This window comes from Pagrus pagrus (genome assembly GCF_965226575.1).
Source record: "Pagrus pagrus genome assembly, chromosome: 3".
NCBI lineage: Eukaryota > Metazoa > Chordata > Actinopteri > Spariformes > Sparidae > Pagrus > Pagrus pagrus.
In genome coordinates, this window is record NC_140187.1 from 22,556,585 (window position 1) to 22,572,893 (window position 16,309).

The 16,309-nt window shown below is 41.4% G+C and overlaps 1 protein-coding gene across 6 annotated transcripts in view; it reads right to left on the reverse strand.

Annotated features, from left to right (window-relative positions):
* Window positions 1-5,600: 5,600 nt before the first annotated feature.
* Window positions 5,601-16,309, reverse strand: part of LOC311255071 (calmodulin-binding transcription activator 1-like) — a 54,127-nt gene continuing 43,418 nt past the window's right edge. For 3 of the 6 annotated variants that reach the window (XM_084349244.1, XM_084349239.1, XM_084349243.1), the window contains 11 exons: window positions 12,769-12,917; window positions 11,658-11,842; window positions 11,500-11,578; window positions 11,140-11,407; window positions 9,835-10,367; window positions 8,563-8,711; window positions 8,213-8,459; window positions 8,005-8,073; window positions 6,996-7,141; window positions 6,630-6,701; window positions 5,601-5,762 (listed from right to left, as the gene is read on the reverse strand). In XM_084349244.1, the coding sequence (XP_084205370.1) occupies window positions 5,687-5,762; window positions 6,630-6,701; window positions 6,996-7,141; window positions 8,005-8,073; window positions 8,213-8,459; window positions 8,563-8,711; window positions 9,835-10,367; window positions 11,140-11,407; window positions 11,500-11,578; window positions 11,658-11,842; window positions 12,769-12,917 (1,973 nt within the window). In that variant the 3' untranslated portion in view covers window positions 5,601-5,686. Of the gene's footprint in view, window positions 5,763-6,447; window positions 6,479-6,629; window positions 6,702-6,995; window positions 7,142-8,004; window positions 8,074-8,212; window positions 8,460-8,562; window positions 8,712-9,834; window positions 10,368-11,139; window positions 11,408-11,499; window positions 11,579-11,657; window positions 11,843-12,768; window positions 12,918-16,309 lie in introns of all 6 variants that reach the window. The other 3 variants (XM_084349242.1, XM_084349241.1, XM_084349240.1) reach the window with 3 other exon arrangements.

Consider the following 16,309-nt stretch of genomic DNA (forward strand, 5'->3'; position numbering starts at 1 on the left):
ATAAACTGATTTGGTTTTGTAATAAATCATACCGATCAAAGACAAAACAGAAAGAAAGAGAAATTATTGTCAAACAAGCAGAGACATTCTTGACTGTGAAAACTCTATCTTACAAAAAACATTATGTTTTATATTAAGATGAAAAATTGTAGCTACTGGGGTGCCAAGTTTCCCTTAAATGACTGACTTCCTGCACTAAGTGCAACACTGACTGACTGACTCATTTTTCCCTCATAAAAATAAAACAACATGAACTGTAGTTTATAACGTATACATATATTTCTCTGCTAGAAACCCTGGTTCCCATGTTTGTATTGTATTGTACACCACAGACATAGCAACATAAAACCTGTAAAATATCATAATACATAGAGGTTAAATCAAAACAGTTAGATTGATCAAATGATTCATATAAGTGAGGTTTATAGATGAATTTAGGCTTTTTCTTGAATGTTGCTGACACAATAATTTATAAATAAGAATATATTAAAAACTTGTGATCTACTTCCATGGACAACCCTCAAACCCATAAGCACAAAAGTGTACTTATGGTGCAAATACATATTCATACTGTTGGCATAAACAATAAGGCTTAATCTCTCTTTTGATCAGGGTTTAAAGTGAGGTTTATATGTGAATTTAGGCTTAAAGGGAAATCTCTTTCATGAATGATGCCGACTCAGTTATTCATAAATAAGAATATATTAAAAGCTTGTAATCTACTTCCATGGACAAGCCCTTAAACTCATAAGCACACAAGTGTGTTTATGGTGCAAATACATATTCATAATGTTGGCATTAACAGTATGACTTAATCTGCTTTTTGATCAGGGTTTAGATTGAGCACGTCTTCTCAGTTCTTGCCTGCCTGTTTTATCAATTGTCCACAAACTTCACAATGTTGTGGTTGCAAGAACTTACCTGAATTAATATTTTTGTTTGAGTACATTAAAAATTGACAATCCTGCCACGCTACAACTTTGAGAGTTATCTACTTTAATCACCTCATCCAGGTTCATTTTCACTTCTGCACTCAAAGTGGGTTAGGGTTATGCCAGTCGGTCCTGTAAGTGGAACATTTTAATCCAGAAATACAAGAAGCTAGAATAAGAGCAAGTCACTGACACCAGACAGTTTATTTTCTGTTTTTGTTTTTGGGTCATATGATTGTAGAGATTTCGCCCTGCAGCCCACACAGTCAGCATGCTTCACAAGACTGAACGGTTCAGTTGCAGAAATAAATATCAGGCAAAAAAAATAAGTTAAAGTGCAAATTTTCTTTTTATTCTGATTTCATTTTACAGCAGAAATTATGTAAAGCATTCAGAAGACATTTTCCACATATAAGGGCAATATTCAAAACACTTTGCATGGCCTCAGCAACAAAATATTCTTTTTAAAAACATCAACAATTTAGTGATGCCTGTGCATGCACGTTTGTAAAACAAACAAAGTAAAAACTAGGCTACAAAAAAAAAAGAGGAATGAAGGACTGAGATAGAGGATGGAGAACACAACAGCAGGCAGGGTGGGAATACAGCAGGAAATGAGAGAGAGAGAGAGAGAAAGAGAGAGGGAAGACGGGGTGAAAGAAGAGGAAGGCAAGGAGAGGTCTAGCCATAGATTATCTATAAGGGTCTACCATTCTAGCATGCAATGTGGTGTTTGGCCACGCCCTCTCAAAACAAGGCCTGAAAGGTTATACCATTCATTTCTAGGCGGACTTATGAGAACAGAGGCCATCTCTGTGCATGTCTACCAGCTGTCTACTATGGCAATATTTCTTTATTTTTTTACTTCTTCTTCTAATCTACATACTTTTTTTTTTTTTTACAGTCACCATCCTCTCCAAAATACATGAACATATTGATGGATTTTCTGCAATCTGTGTGTCTAGTTTGGTGTGTGTACGCTGTGTGTGTGTTTATAAGCGCAAGCATTTGGCTGTTGGAGTGTGTGGATATTTGTCTGTGTGTGCGTACAATATATAAAGTCCAGAGAGTCCAGAGCAGTGTTCCTTGTGACTTCAGTTGTGCTGATGTGAGAGGAGGGGCAGTTTAAGAGGAGGTTCAGGTGATACCGTAGCATGAATGCTCCTGACAGCGCTGTCCTGACCGTGGCTGTCTCTCAGTGTGATGAAAATTCAGAAAAGACGTGAAACACACATAATAGAGATCTTCCAATTGTAAATCTTATAATATACTATCTCTTACAGCTTTTTTTAATTACGAAAATTGAGGCGACACATGGCCGCTACCTATTTTTGCATTATTTAAGAATCGTTTGTATCAAGAATCTTGTGCGTTGAAGACAAGAGCAAGTGTATAAATAGAAATTCTTACTCGCTTTGAATTTAGTTTATATTCAAACAAAATCCTATAAAATACGGGATCTGGAGATTTTTTTTTCTTGTAGAAAAAGTGATGCTTGGATGAAGATCACGTTTGTTGCTTCACAACATGAGACTGGAATAATCAGAAGGTTTAGTTTTAGGATAAGTGCATGAACAACTGGAGTATCCCTAACATACACAAATATGTGCACGTACATATGCACGCATAAATGTACGCAGTCAGCAGTAGTGGTACATCATTACACTCGTCACATACTCCACACTCCACATACCATCTCCCTGTTCTTCAACCCTGAGTAAAATCTAAGGGAGAGATTTAATTGTTCCCAAAGACATAAGCACAGAGAGAAAGAGTGTGGCTTTTTTTGTGTTAACTGAATGTGTACATTTGTGCATGTATGTGCTTACGTGTGTGAGAGAGTGAGTGAAAGAGAAAGACAAAGAAAGAAAGAAAGAAAGAAAGAAAGAAAGAAAGAAAGAAAGAAAGAAAGTGTGTATGACAGCTATTTTGTCCTCTGGAAATTTTTTTGCCTTCGTTTAAATGCTGCATGAACATTTTTTGAGGAAAGACAGACAAAGTGAGAAAAACACATCTTCCTCCCAGCAGCGGCACCGGGACGTCGAATAGACTCGTTGACAGTGCCTTTCATACACAGGCGCTGAATTCTATGGTTTTTCTTCTTCTAATACTGCAAAACTGACACACAAGTGGGGGCATAAAGTGATACTGTAATTACTGGTATGTCTCATAGAGCAACACGCAGCATCAATCAGGCCATGAGCATCCATTCATACCACTGACAAATTAGAGCTTTTAACTTAGACTCGGATCATGTTCAACACTGTCATTTTTAACACACAATTTAGGAAAAATAAACAGGTAACTGTTTTGGAGGACATACAATAGATATTTCCTGATATTAGCTTGCACTTTTCTGTTATCGAGCAGGCACTTTCTAAACAGAGCTTTCCAGAAGTCTAAAGTACACGTCGTACAATTAATGGCAGTGACAATGAGGACAAGAGAGAAATTAATCAAATGATATGTAAAAAAAGGTAGGGAGGAGACATTCTGTTTGAAGATGGAGAGCTTTGACTGGAGGCCAGGCTGGATCCGCTGTAGGTGTGATTAATGGTCTTAATAAAAGCTAGTTATGTTGCTGAAGCACAACCACATTGTAAAGAATGTAGCGCCCTCTTCCCTTTTTTTTTTTTTTTGGATCATCATTCATTGCATTCATATTAAAACGAGCGTCATCATCTTCATCACCATTAGTGTCATTTTCATACTTGCATCATCACCACCATCGTCATCATCTACACGTAAGTCTGCCTTAGACAAACCTCAGAACTTGTAGGTCTACGGTTGAGCTAGAACTAGATCTCTTCTACTGTTTATTGTCTGTGTGTGTTGCCTCTGTGGATCTAACTGATATCTTTAGGGTGTTGGTTTCCCCCAACGTAACATATTGTTAGGCAAAAATAGCATTCATAATAATTGGCACTACTGGCAAAAAGGGTTTAATTTTTGCTAGCCAAGAAACAAAAGCACAAAGTGTAAATGTTTTGTCTGAAAGATCATTGTTTCAGCTAACTTTGTTTTTCCCACTTATAATTCTAACATTAGATTTTTCAGTTGCATGCTTTAACAAAATGTTCTTTTCAGTAACACTTATACTGGATACTCTTAAAGTGAAGCAGTTAAAATCCTCTCACAGTCCATAGCCACTAACATGTTCTTTTTGCTGTTTCTTTGTCTTAAATCTCATGCACATTACTCCGTTTGTAATATCTACATTATTTACAAGCAATACAGCCATCCTGTGTACCCAGGTCTCTGTCTTAAGTTCTCATTATGGGAGTAAAATAATTTATAATCTTAAATACAGTCCTCTTATGAAAAAGTTTCAGGGTCCCCGTATCCCCTTACCTCGTCAGTTTATATACAGGAATATGCAATAGTCCAAAATATGGATTTGATCGCCCATATGGGCTAATATGGGGACCAGTGCCCTGGATAGGGGCAGGTATAGGACCCATGTCCTGTACAGAGCAAGCATAGAGACCTCTCAGAGTCAAGAAGAAGTCAAGGCAATGGTATGTGACTCTCTCCTCAAAACCACAGTTAGGATTTAGAGGTTCACGCAAAGAACAAACTAACAGAGACATTTAACCATTGGAACATGTCATATTTTACCACACAAGGGGGGAAAAACCAGTCTCAAGCTGAACCACTCTTGAGCCAATTAAATAAATAATTAGACCCTTAAATAAATAGTAAAAAAAAAGCACCCAAAATAAGTCATTTGTCCTTACACAGTTCACATTACACAGGGCAAGGATAAGTTGATGAGGACGTAAGTGAGACACAACTACACATAGAAATACAAAAGAAACAACACTAAAGCAGTTTGGCAAGCATGCAGGAGCTCGTAGCTCAAACACATGCATTGAATTGAACAAACACGGACACACCACGTCAGGCGAGCAAAGTGCTGCCTCTGAGAACGACTCCATACAAAGTCCATGTAACAAATTAAGACATCGTTATTCAGACCCCAACCCTTATCTAACAATGCCCCTCTTACATTCAAGTGCAGTTCCTCCCCTTTTGATCGGGTGACTGATTAATAGGTTTGTAAGCCTGTGAGTCAGAGTGGTTGGTGGTTTTGTGATATCAGCTGAATGACTTGCCACTATAGCTCTTCGGGATGATGGAGAGGAGGAATAAGCGAAAAAATCTTGCATGCAAATGCAACATAGAAGTGAGTTTTTTGGTTTATGTTTTCTTATTCTTTCATGGATCGCTGTTTGGATACAAAACGCAAAAAAAGTTTCGTATATTTTTCTGTATGTCAATGTAGCCTTCATCTGGAGCCAGCTGTTCATCTCAGGAGCCTTTCTGCACATCCAGTCGCTGCTGGATGTCAGCGTCCTTCCTCGCGTCCTCTTGTCTGACTCGTCGACTCGCTCTTGCAAAGAAACATACCCATGAAGAGTGCAAAGAATGCCATGAGGTTAATGTGATGGCCTCCCAGTGAAACTGTGGAGGAGGATCAGTGCTGTGGGCAGAGCCAGGTCCCTGGGCTCTACCCAGCAGTCTGTCTGTCTGAGCTGCCATGATGGACACCTATCCTGTCCTCAGTCTGTCTGGGAAGAGTTTTTTTTGTCCCCCTCTCGGGATAAGAGGGGAGAGAGGGTGAGAGAGAAGGAGGGAGGAGGGAAAAGAAGAGGGCAGGAAAAGAGGTTGGGGAATGGGAAAGGCAAGGAGGTTTGGGAGGATGGATGAAAGGAAAAAGGAGGAGATGGAGGAGGGGAGGGTTTATCGATTGCTCACAGGCTGAGGGGGCTGTGTGTGGGGCCTGGCGGTGGGCTCTCAGGACCCCTGGCCTTTCTCTGCTCTCTGGCCCTGGGGAAAAAACACACACACACATTAGAGACACACTCAGAGAGGGGCTTTATTATGTTTGTGTGTGTGTGTGTGTGTGTGTGTGTGTGTGTGTGTGTGTGTGTGTGTGTGACTGTGCATGTCTTTTTCCACTTTCATATCCAAAGGCCATACTCAGAGCAAAACCAAAACGTATTCATCAAACCCTTTGAAATTCCCGCCCAGCACACACGCACGCACACACACACGCACGCACGCACGCACGCACGCACGCACGCACGCACGCACGCACGCACGCACACACACACACACACACACACACACACACACACACACACACACACACTCCATCCTGTTATCCTCCCCACCCATCAAGGCACAAATAAAAAAAGAGACTGGCAGGCCAAGCAAGACACTTAACGTCCCCTACTAATGTCAGTCAGAACATGCCCCCATGAAGACCATATGCAAGAACCGCTCCTCTATCTATCTGTCAATCATGCACGAGTACCGACATCATTCAGCAGTCCTCGGAGAGAGACAGAGAGAGCGAGAGGGAGAGGGAGCTAGGGAGGGAAGAAGAGCAAGAAGAGAGAGAGGGAAGGGTGATAATCCAGGATCTCCTCTCCCCCTCCCTCCGCTGACATGCAAACAGGCATCAGCCACCGGGAGAGAGGGTGAGAGAGAAGAGAGAGAGACGACTCACCCGTTTCAGAGGCCTATGGTCCATCAAGGGGCTTCACAGGAACAGTAAAACAACACCAACTATTAGCACCAGTGTAGTGATGGCATGTGTGGCAGTGGGCTCTAAGTGTGTGTGGCTAATGTGTATGGTTGTGTGACCTTGGTTGTGTGTGCAGGGGTGTGTGAAGAGTTTTTATGACTCACCTGTGGCGGCATCTGAGCAGGAACCTAAGGATCTTGCGAGCAGCCTGGTTCTGTTTTTTCGTTAGGAGGCTGCTGTAGGCGAAGACACAGGAGTAAGAAAAAACATGTACATAATTATGCTCTTTGTGTGTGTGTGTGTGTGTGTGTGTGTGTGTGTGTAGTTGTACTTTTTTAACCAGCAGAGTGAGGACACTGTGGAGAAGTGAGGACATTTTGGCTGTTCTACACAATTTCAAAGGGCTGTTTGAAAGTTGACATTGGCTGTTTGAAAGACTTGGTTGAAAGGGTGAGGTTAATGTCAACGAGGGTCCTCACAAGTGTAGCAGTGTGTGTGTGTTTGTGTGTGTGTGTGTGTGAGTAATCTACCTGAGGGAGTGTCTATAGGAGCGGTAGTATTGCTGGATGAGGACCGCTGCTCTACGACTTTGTTGGAACTTCCTCTGCTCATGGAAACTCCGAAAACGACTCTGGATCAGGATGGCTGCCAGGGTCATCCTCTTATAAAGTGCATACTGAGAGAGAAGACAGCAGTATGTTGTAAAGCCCTCTATAACCATAACAACACCCATACATATGATATATTGTAGGTTTTGTAATGTCGCATCATGACTACACCGGATTGCTACAGATAAAAACAAATTACTAAGACAAAGTGAGATAAATTTAGGAGATAAACTCAATATTACACTGAAAATGCAGCCAAACACGTAAATGCAAAGCATAAATATTTTAGCTTTTCTCCCGTGAATTTCCAGTACGCAACGGAGTATACAATCCTACCCCAAATCAGATATGTGCGTGTCCTTATACAAATGTTTGCAAAACTATCATGCTCTCAAGTGCTCAGAATCTGCTAGACCAGCATGGGAAACCTGTAGAAGCACATTTTAAAGTGACACGAAAATATAAACGTCTCACTCTGCATCCTCAAATCATGACTGATCACACCTTAAGAACTTGTACTTGTTTTTGTTAATAGATGACCATAATATATCAAGTTAAGCTGTTTGAAGCACCGACAACAAACATGATGTGATAAAACTGACTCGAGTGTGAATAAAATTGTCTACCACAAACAAAATTAATGAAGTGAACAACTTCAATATGGAGGCACATAGTAAATTGACATAATTAAGCATTATGGCTCCATTAAAGATTAATACATTAGAGCTATTGGAGAGATAAAAAAAAAGTTCATATCATTAAAGGAAAAAAGCAACACAACTAACTTCTAATTCACCAGAAGAATTTGGCACAAATCAGAGAAAAAGTAAGGGAGCAAATCTATTGATGCTATTACTTCTGAATATCTAATTCAGTGATTGACTGTGTGTCGGCTCGACATAATAGCAGGCAGCTGGTTGTTAACTCTTACCTGCTTGTATCTCTTATAGCAGCGCTGAATCACTGCTGCAATCTCTTTGCGTTGTTCCTGAATGGGACCCTGGGGATGGAAACAAGTTTTCTTAATTTTTTTTTCAAGCCTTTGTGATTAATTATAGAAATACAGAGGAAGATAATCATTTTACAATCTCTGGGGCAAACTTTGAATTATTTTGTGTGTGAGCAGAGGCCATGCATACCTTGTGTTTTCTGAGGGAGTGCAGAGCATGCCTGATGGTCTCATACAGCTCTCCCTGTTCTGCCTCAGTCATGGCTAGACAGGACGAGTCAGTTTTCAACCTCTCCTCCTTCATAGCTGCACAGAGGAAGGAGCTCCAGTCAAAGGGGGAGGACAGGGCTTGCTTAGCCTGAGGACTCTGCTGATCCTCAGGCCCTGAGAGAGAGTTTGGTTTGGGGCTAGAGGTCTGGGGCTTGGAGTTCAGAAACCTGGAGAAAAGCAGAGAGCAAAAAGTAGTTTTATTGCATAAAAAGTATAAAATATTTGATGAGTGAAATAAATTCGTTGAATTCACGAAATTCTTTGACTCACCTCTCCACCTCGCCGAGGTAACCAGACAGTAATCTGACATCACTGCTGATCCCCAACCTCCTGGGCTCTGTTTCAGTCTCCATAGCCTCCTGCTTGAGCCTACCAGTGGAAGCCTCCATGATGTGATCAGCTAGCATCGTAATGTCCATCTACAAGACATGCAGTGCAGGTTACTTACAAGTTTATAACACCTGTTAACCTTAAAATTAACAATCCTTTATTTTGGCACTTGTTTTCATGCTTATACTGATGACACTCAACTCTATGTACTAAATGGGTAACTTCTAGGAGGGAAAGGGAAAAGGTAATGTTTCTCTTAAATTCCTGCACATAACCCGAGTCTGTCCATTGTGATTATCACTTTGTTTTTGTAAGTTTATGTTCTGTGGTTTGCCCTGTACGATCACATTATTCTGTTTAGTTCATGGGAGTGTTTGGCCACAGTCTTGACCAAAACAACAAACTTTAATCATGTAATACATCTTTTATCCTCTCGTCATGTGGTCAACTATTATGCCTGATGTGACATATTTCTAACAGTTAGATGGGCTTGCACTGTCTCTTTATCCGATTTACTTGCATCACAGAGAATACAGCCACATGTCTTGCCGTGGTGGCTAATTATCGTCTAAACGTCGTCAAAAATATAGATACTTTGATATTTTTTCAACACTATGCGTTTAAAACAAATGATACAATGTCTGCATTTGATTGTATCCAGATATATCTTTTTGCTGTGGTATTGAAAGAGGTACCAAGTATCGTTTTCTAAATTCTGGTATACTGACTTCAGTTCTAAATCCAAACTAAAAATCTTTTGATCTTAATCATCGTTTGGCTAATCTCAGTGGTGCATACGTACACAGAGTGAACTTATTACTTCAATGTAAGGTTTGACCACTTGGTACTAGGTTCTTGTTCTTGCCAGTGAGACAGTGTGCCCTTTTTACTCTTCCTTGTAAGTGCACTCGATCATTCATGGTGTGTCTACGTGCGTGGGAGTAACTGATAGCAGTGTTGCCTCTGCACCGGGTGTCCTCCTTATTTTTAACCTAAATAGGTTTTCATGGGAGTTTTCCCTTATTCACACTGATGGTAAAAGTTTGAGGAGAGTTGTTTTCGTATATTTTTAATGACTTGTTTCATGTATTTTATCACAAACATCGCACACGTGCAAACAAGCTGTACACTGTCATTCACATACAGTACAAAATCTTCAGTTTTGGCTCATGAACAAAATAAAAACTGCCCCTAACAACCTGCCCCCCCTACCTGCAAGTCCTCTGTGTTATCCTGATAGGTCAGCAGCTCTGTCTCCTCTCCCCTGTCAGACAGCACTCTTTGGCGCAGGTGAATGGCCAGTCGTTCTTTTCCTAGAATCCTCCTGGCTAAGCTACGCTGCCCCAGAGTCTGTCTCAGACTCCACCTAGCGCCCCCTCCAGACCTCCCTATCCTGGCCTGCAGGTGGGAGAATGGAGCGCTGGGGAGCTGAGGCCGGTTCGGGCTGGAGCTGGCAGGAGGTGCGTTTGGACAGCTGAGGTTGGAGGGTTGAGTTTGTAGGGTGTTGGGGGGGAGAGAGCGTTGAGGGTTAGGGCTGGGGGACGAGTTGAGGAGGGAGTTGAGGGTGTTGGTAGCAGGGGTGGGGTTAGCTAGCTGTTGCTGGGTGTCTGGGTTGGGTTTGAGTCTCTTGGCTGGGGGCGGGCCTCCCTGTTCTCCCTGGGTTCTCTGTTGGGCTCCGTGTCCTGTTTGACTCCAGCTCTGGTTCTGGTGGTCTGGTTGGTTCTCTGCCCTGGTTCTCCTCAGCTCTGTTGAAACAAAGATGGTGGAACATGAGAGCAATTCTATTGATGACAACCTTGATTACTACCACACTAACTCATTAAAGGATGAGTTTTCCCCAGGCAAAAAAATAATATAATACCCACTTACACCTAGAAATAGCTAGCAATGGTGATCAATTTCAGACTGTCCACTGAGACGTGTGTGTGGAGTTTTTCAGATATAATTTTCCGCATTTTGGGAAATACACTTATTTGCTTTCTTTCCCAAAGTTAGAATAGAGGATTGATGCCACTCTCATATATGTCTTGTAATAATGTAGTTAAAGGCAGTTAAACTGACACAATCCACCTACGTGCACCTCTAAAGCTCACTATTTGACACTTTATATCTTAATATGAACCCAAATTTTAAAACATCGGGTTGCTGTTTTATTAGGGTTTTGTGCCGGATGATAGCTTGGCTGGGACCAACCAGCTAAGACTCCAGGAAGTTACTGCTCCCAGCTTAGAAATTGTCCGGCACATAACCCCTGAAAACCGCAAACTGTTGTTTTTGAACGTTGCTTTAAACAAACAAAGTATAATGTATTTGGTGAGCTTTGGAGGGCAGATTATGTTATTTTTGGACAGAGTCAGGGCAGCTATTTCCAGTCTTTATGCTGAGCTAAACTAATCAGCTGCAGATGTTTTTAAAACCTCTGGGAGTGGGAGACGTATTTTATATGAACTGATTCTTTAACATGAGATGAATCTTTCCCTGGGGGCTATACACCACAGGAATAGTGGGCTTTCCCACCTGAGTTAGGGTTTGGGGTAGGGCTGTTGCTTATTCCGCTGGTCTGTGATTCCCCTCTCCACCGGTCCATCCAAGTGTCAGCAGGTTGGCCCTGAGCTTGAGGAGTCTGTTGCAGCTGCTCTAAGAGCTCAGCCAATCGAGTGTGTCCCCGGGATCGGGCGATGTTGAGTGGCAAGCGTCCCAGTGAATCAGGAATAGCCAGAGCTCTTGGGTCCCACTGGTAAAGCACCAATGCTGCCTCAGTATGGCCCAGAGCACATGCCCACATCTGTGGTGGCCAGAGGAAATCACAGATCACACATAGGCACGGAAAGAAAGACACATACAGTCAGACAACATTGAGAATTATTGATCACTCACCAGTGGAGTGCAGGAGAAGTGGTCTACGTTGAGTGGATCCACCTCAAGCTCGAGGTCAATACTGTCGGCGTGCTTTGTGCTGTAGAGGCAGCAAAAGTGAAATTAACTGACACAGTCTGTGCGTGCACAATGGTGTGTCACGTTTGTGTGTTACTCACCGCCAGCGAATGAGTGTCTGAATGAGGCCTGCATAGCCCTGAGCTGCAGCCAGATGCAGTAAGGTCATTCCTCTGGAGTTCTTACTGTGGACGAGCTGATTAGATGAAGCCCAACATGGCTGAGACATCATCTTCTCACACACCACCACCACACGGCCCTCGAATGAACCCTGATCGGGAGAAATCTGGAGGATTGGGGAGACATAAAGGAGCAGAGTGAATCTTTGAGTTAGAGGAGGTAAACCATTTTTTTTTCAAGGTCACAAAGATTGTTTTACCATGAAGAAGTGTACTGTTCAACACTTCACAGAGCCTCTGACTCCTTGAGAGTCTTAGGCTGTTATAGAATTAACACTTTTAGGGGGGCGACCTAATAAAAGAAACACCTTTGCAAGATAATAAAATCCATTTCAATATATGGGTGGGACATTTCTAAGCATCTCATGATTTGATTCAGATTCAGAGGGCTACGATGCGATTATAAAAAGATTATCAATGCCACTTTAAAACTATAGTATATCTGTACTGATCCATATTTCAAGTAAACAGATGAATTTACTTGTTACGTTTCACCATCCAATCTGTTCAGCCGTAAGGAATGTTCAGCCAGGTTTTACAAAAATGTAACAAGCGATCATAATGTCAAGAATTGGTTATTCAATTTCCGATTATATAATTTTCAGGCTGTTTTCAAGATATAATCTTTCAAAAGAGAATTGCGATGCCCAGCAACAAAAGTCTATGTGAGGCCTAGTATATATTGGTTACATTTTTTATCAAGACTATGTCAGAATAATACAACACTTCTCTCAATCTAAAGTAAGTAGCTATTTTGTTCCTGATTGGATTATGGTGCACATATTTTGCTATTGTTGAATAAACTGATGTGAAGTTTAGAGAGTTCCAAACATTCTGGAAAAGCCTTAAACCATTTTAAACCATTAGACCATCATCAAGCAGTCTTCAAATTAAATCTAAATGAATCAACACGGTTTTAAAGACTTCCTTTGATTTAGTTATAACGAAAGACGTTTCTGTTTTGTTTCGTGTTGTTAACCTGCACTGCTCACTTTCAGATTTACCCACATTCAATCAATCCTTTCTGCCTTACTTGAGACTGCTGATCAGTGGCTCCTCCTCCTTCCACTCCACCACCCTTGGTTGCCATGGTTTCTGAGCTGGGGTTCTGATTGGTTATCTCAGCCATCCTCTGTTCCATCTGCTCCAGACGCTCCAAGATGGACATCCTAAACTGGGTATCTACCAAAATGAAGGTTGGACACATGGAGCTGTAAGCATTTGCTAGTTGTTTGTTGCATTTAAGAAAATCAATATTATGTTTCAGTAAATCCTACTTAGAGAGGCTTAGAGAGAGAGGCTCTTCTCTGTGGGGCTCAATACTGGAGAATAAATCAGGACTCAAATCCAATAAATCCCCCCACCAACAATGGGAATTTGGAAACCAAATAAACTGTGTGTATTTGTGTCAATGTGAAAGAGTACATCTCTAACAACAAATATAGGTTTTGTGTGTTTCATGGCTGTGTGTGAATGTGACCCTTTGTTTCATTGCTGCTGCAGTTCTGCTGCAGTGCACATTATGTCATCCCACCTGCTGCTCTCTCACTCAGTCTCTCTGTTTTTCTCTCCTCTCATTTCACTCCTATTTTTCTTTCTGCTGCCTGCAGCACACAAACTGTGCTGAAAGGGTGGAGCCATGAGATGGACACAAGGGTTCAGGCTCCTCCCTCTTCACTCCGCCAATCAGAAGGAGAGCAGAAACGCAGCTTCTTTTAATATAAAGCAAAACACTCCACTGTTAGAGCTGCTAAACACTTTAGAAATAGCTGTCCTCACCCATCTTTACTGCAAAATACAGTAGATTTGCGGTCACAAAACAAACGTGATGCTTACAAACATGCAACATTTTGAAAATAGAAAAGGCTGACTCAGAAGACCGGAGGATTGACATCTGCTATGGGGATTTTTTTTTTCTGGTTAATTATAATAACTTAACTAATTGATGTATTTAATTATCATTATAACTGACAAACATTCATTGCAATTAGGAAATTAAACAGGGATGAAACGGTCATGTAATTACCCTCCTTAACTGACAAGTGAATTAATTGAATTTGAAATGTGTTTGTAAAATGACTTTCAAACAGGCTTTCAAAATTCATTTATCTACCTGCAACACATGCTACATGAGTCTAGATGCTGCAAGGCTCTTGTTATGAAGGATGAAGACGAATACAAGACAAGCCACTGGAAAATCCTTCTTTAATTAATTTTTAAAAAATGAATGCATTCATCGTCATTGACTGGCTATTATATCTTTGCTAATAGTTTTTTACCCAAACAATTTAAATGCAAATGTAATCCATTATTTTAGAAACAGTGTATTAATGAAGTAAATTAATTATTATCGACCAAGAAAACACTTAATATAAATACATAAATAAAATATATAAATATTCTGGTGGCAAACTCTACTTTATATAAAGGCAGAGCCTCCTTCTTGTACAGATCACTACTCTTGAATGCAAATCTAAGTGCTTTTAAAAGTTTGTTTCATGATTACTTATGGTTGTGAGCTGGGTACCAGACTGACCAGCTTTGTATTGACACTTTATCTGTTCTGTAGAAGGGTTTTCTCCCCAATAATGCTTTGTTTCCATAGATTATCATCCAATAAATTAGGCTCTGCACATGTTCCGACCATTGACCAATACACAGTACTCCGCTTTAAAAAGCAGAAAAGTATGTCAAGCTTTTGTTTGTAAAGGTTACAATAAATAATGGAGTTGCATTACATTTATTAATGTAAATATTGTACATATTAAGCTGTGTTTACAGGTCTTGGGGAGTACAGCTGCATTTGTGAAAATATAAGTATAAAACCTTGTTTGGCTCCAGAGAAAGCTGCCAGTGATCTGACAAATTTCCTCCAGTGATGTCACTCAGCAGCTGAGTTGCATTGTGGGTAATGTAGGTGCCAGGGTTGAAAAGCAAGACTGTGTGGAATAAAAAAAAAGCAACATCTCTGCTTCTACTGTATCGAACATTTGTCTGTCCACAGTGAGTCCAACAATGTTATAGCAGTGGACTTCTTTTCAAAACTGTGTGCCTACATTACCCACAATGCAACTTATCCACCTAATGACCTCACTGGAGAAAACTTATCTGATTACATGTAGCTTCCTCTGGAGCCACAAAAGGCTTCATACTACTTTTTTCACATATGCAGCAGTACCAGCCGAGACCAGTAAACACACTGTAATGTGTAAAATTGGTGGAGTTAACCTTTAAATCAAATTTACATTGCACATTCTTTTTTAAAAATATTCCACTTGTTACATGCACATCAATTACTCTCCATATATTCAAAATCATTTTAAATGTGTTTGACTCACAAGGTTGTTTAGTCAAAGTTAATAGAAAAATTATTTATCAGACAAACACACACAGGGTCCACATTGAGGAACTTTCATCAGTACACATGAACAATATAAAGATGGAGAATAAATTAGTTAAATCTTGATCAACAACAAGCCCACATGTCTGTGCCTACAGGCCTGTTATCACCTGGGCCTCTACAGGAGCCACATTAGCATTTGTTGTTATGTAGAGTTCAGTGGCGCTGTCCACTCGTGCTGGTGCTGAAAACGGATCAGGTCGACCAATAAGCCTAAACAAGCTTCTTATTAGAGTCAGGTCTGCAGCATGAAGCGAGCGGCATCAACAACTAGCGTGCAAACAACGTGAGGACTTGTGGCATTTCTTCACAACCCTTTGTCTGAAACCAAGAGATGCTGAACTGCCACATGTCCCACAAACACTCGGACGGGAGACGCTGTTAAGGCTTCAACAGCTACGAGCTCGACATTTTAGACAACAGACACATTTATGTCCACCTACAGCAACATGACACAAAAACGCAACAACAACACACACACGCGTGAACGCCAACAAACGAGCGCGCTGTGAAGTTATCATCGGTTTAAAATCAAATCAGCTACGAACCCAAACTGCGCCTCTCTCTATCTGCTGCTCTCTTTGTTCCCGCTTCTGCTCAACCACGTTAGTTTGAAGTGTGCGGCTCACACATCGCTACTCCGAGCGAGCAAAACACAACTAAGTGCAGGGGGGAGAGAGAGAGAGAGAGAGAGAGAGAGAGAGAGAGAGAGAGAGAGGCGTCTCCAAGTTGTGTCTGGCGGAGCAGACACGCTTCAAATCGGCCCGCCAGACTCGGAGCTGCGGGAGGCTCGGTCGTCATCGGTACAATAATAGACTGCACACAAGCTCAATTGGAACAATGACATGTGACAAAGTCGTGTGCTGACGCATATTTATCTCTGTCTATTTCTGCCAGGCCGTGAGGCTTTGCTGCGCGTTTGAAGCCAAACAAAGGACTTGAGCGAAAAATAACCGAGCGCAGATCCAGGTCTCGGTATCATCGCTGAAAGTCAAAGCCAGAGCCTATATATAGCGCCTGTGAGGCTGCACAGCACACTGCCAGCGGTGCCCAACATTTTGACTGTCAAGTGGACCGCGATTGTGCCAGTGATGTCCTTGCCCTTCACTCCAAGCGCGCACAGCCAGCCTGCTGTGACTGTAGAGAGCCGCATTGCCGCATTGCGCAACGCAGC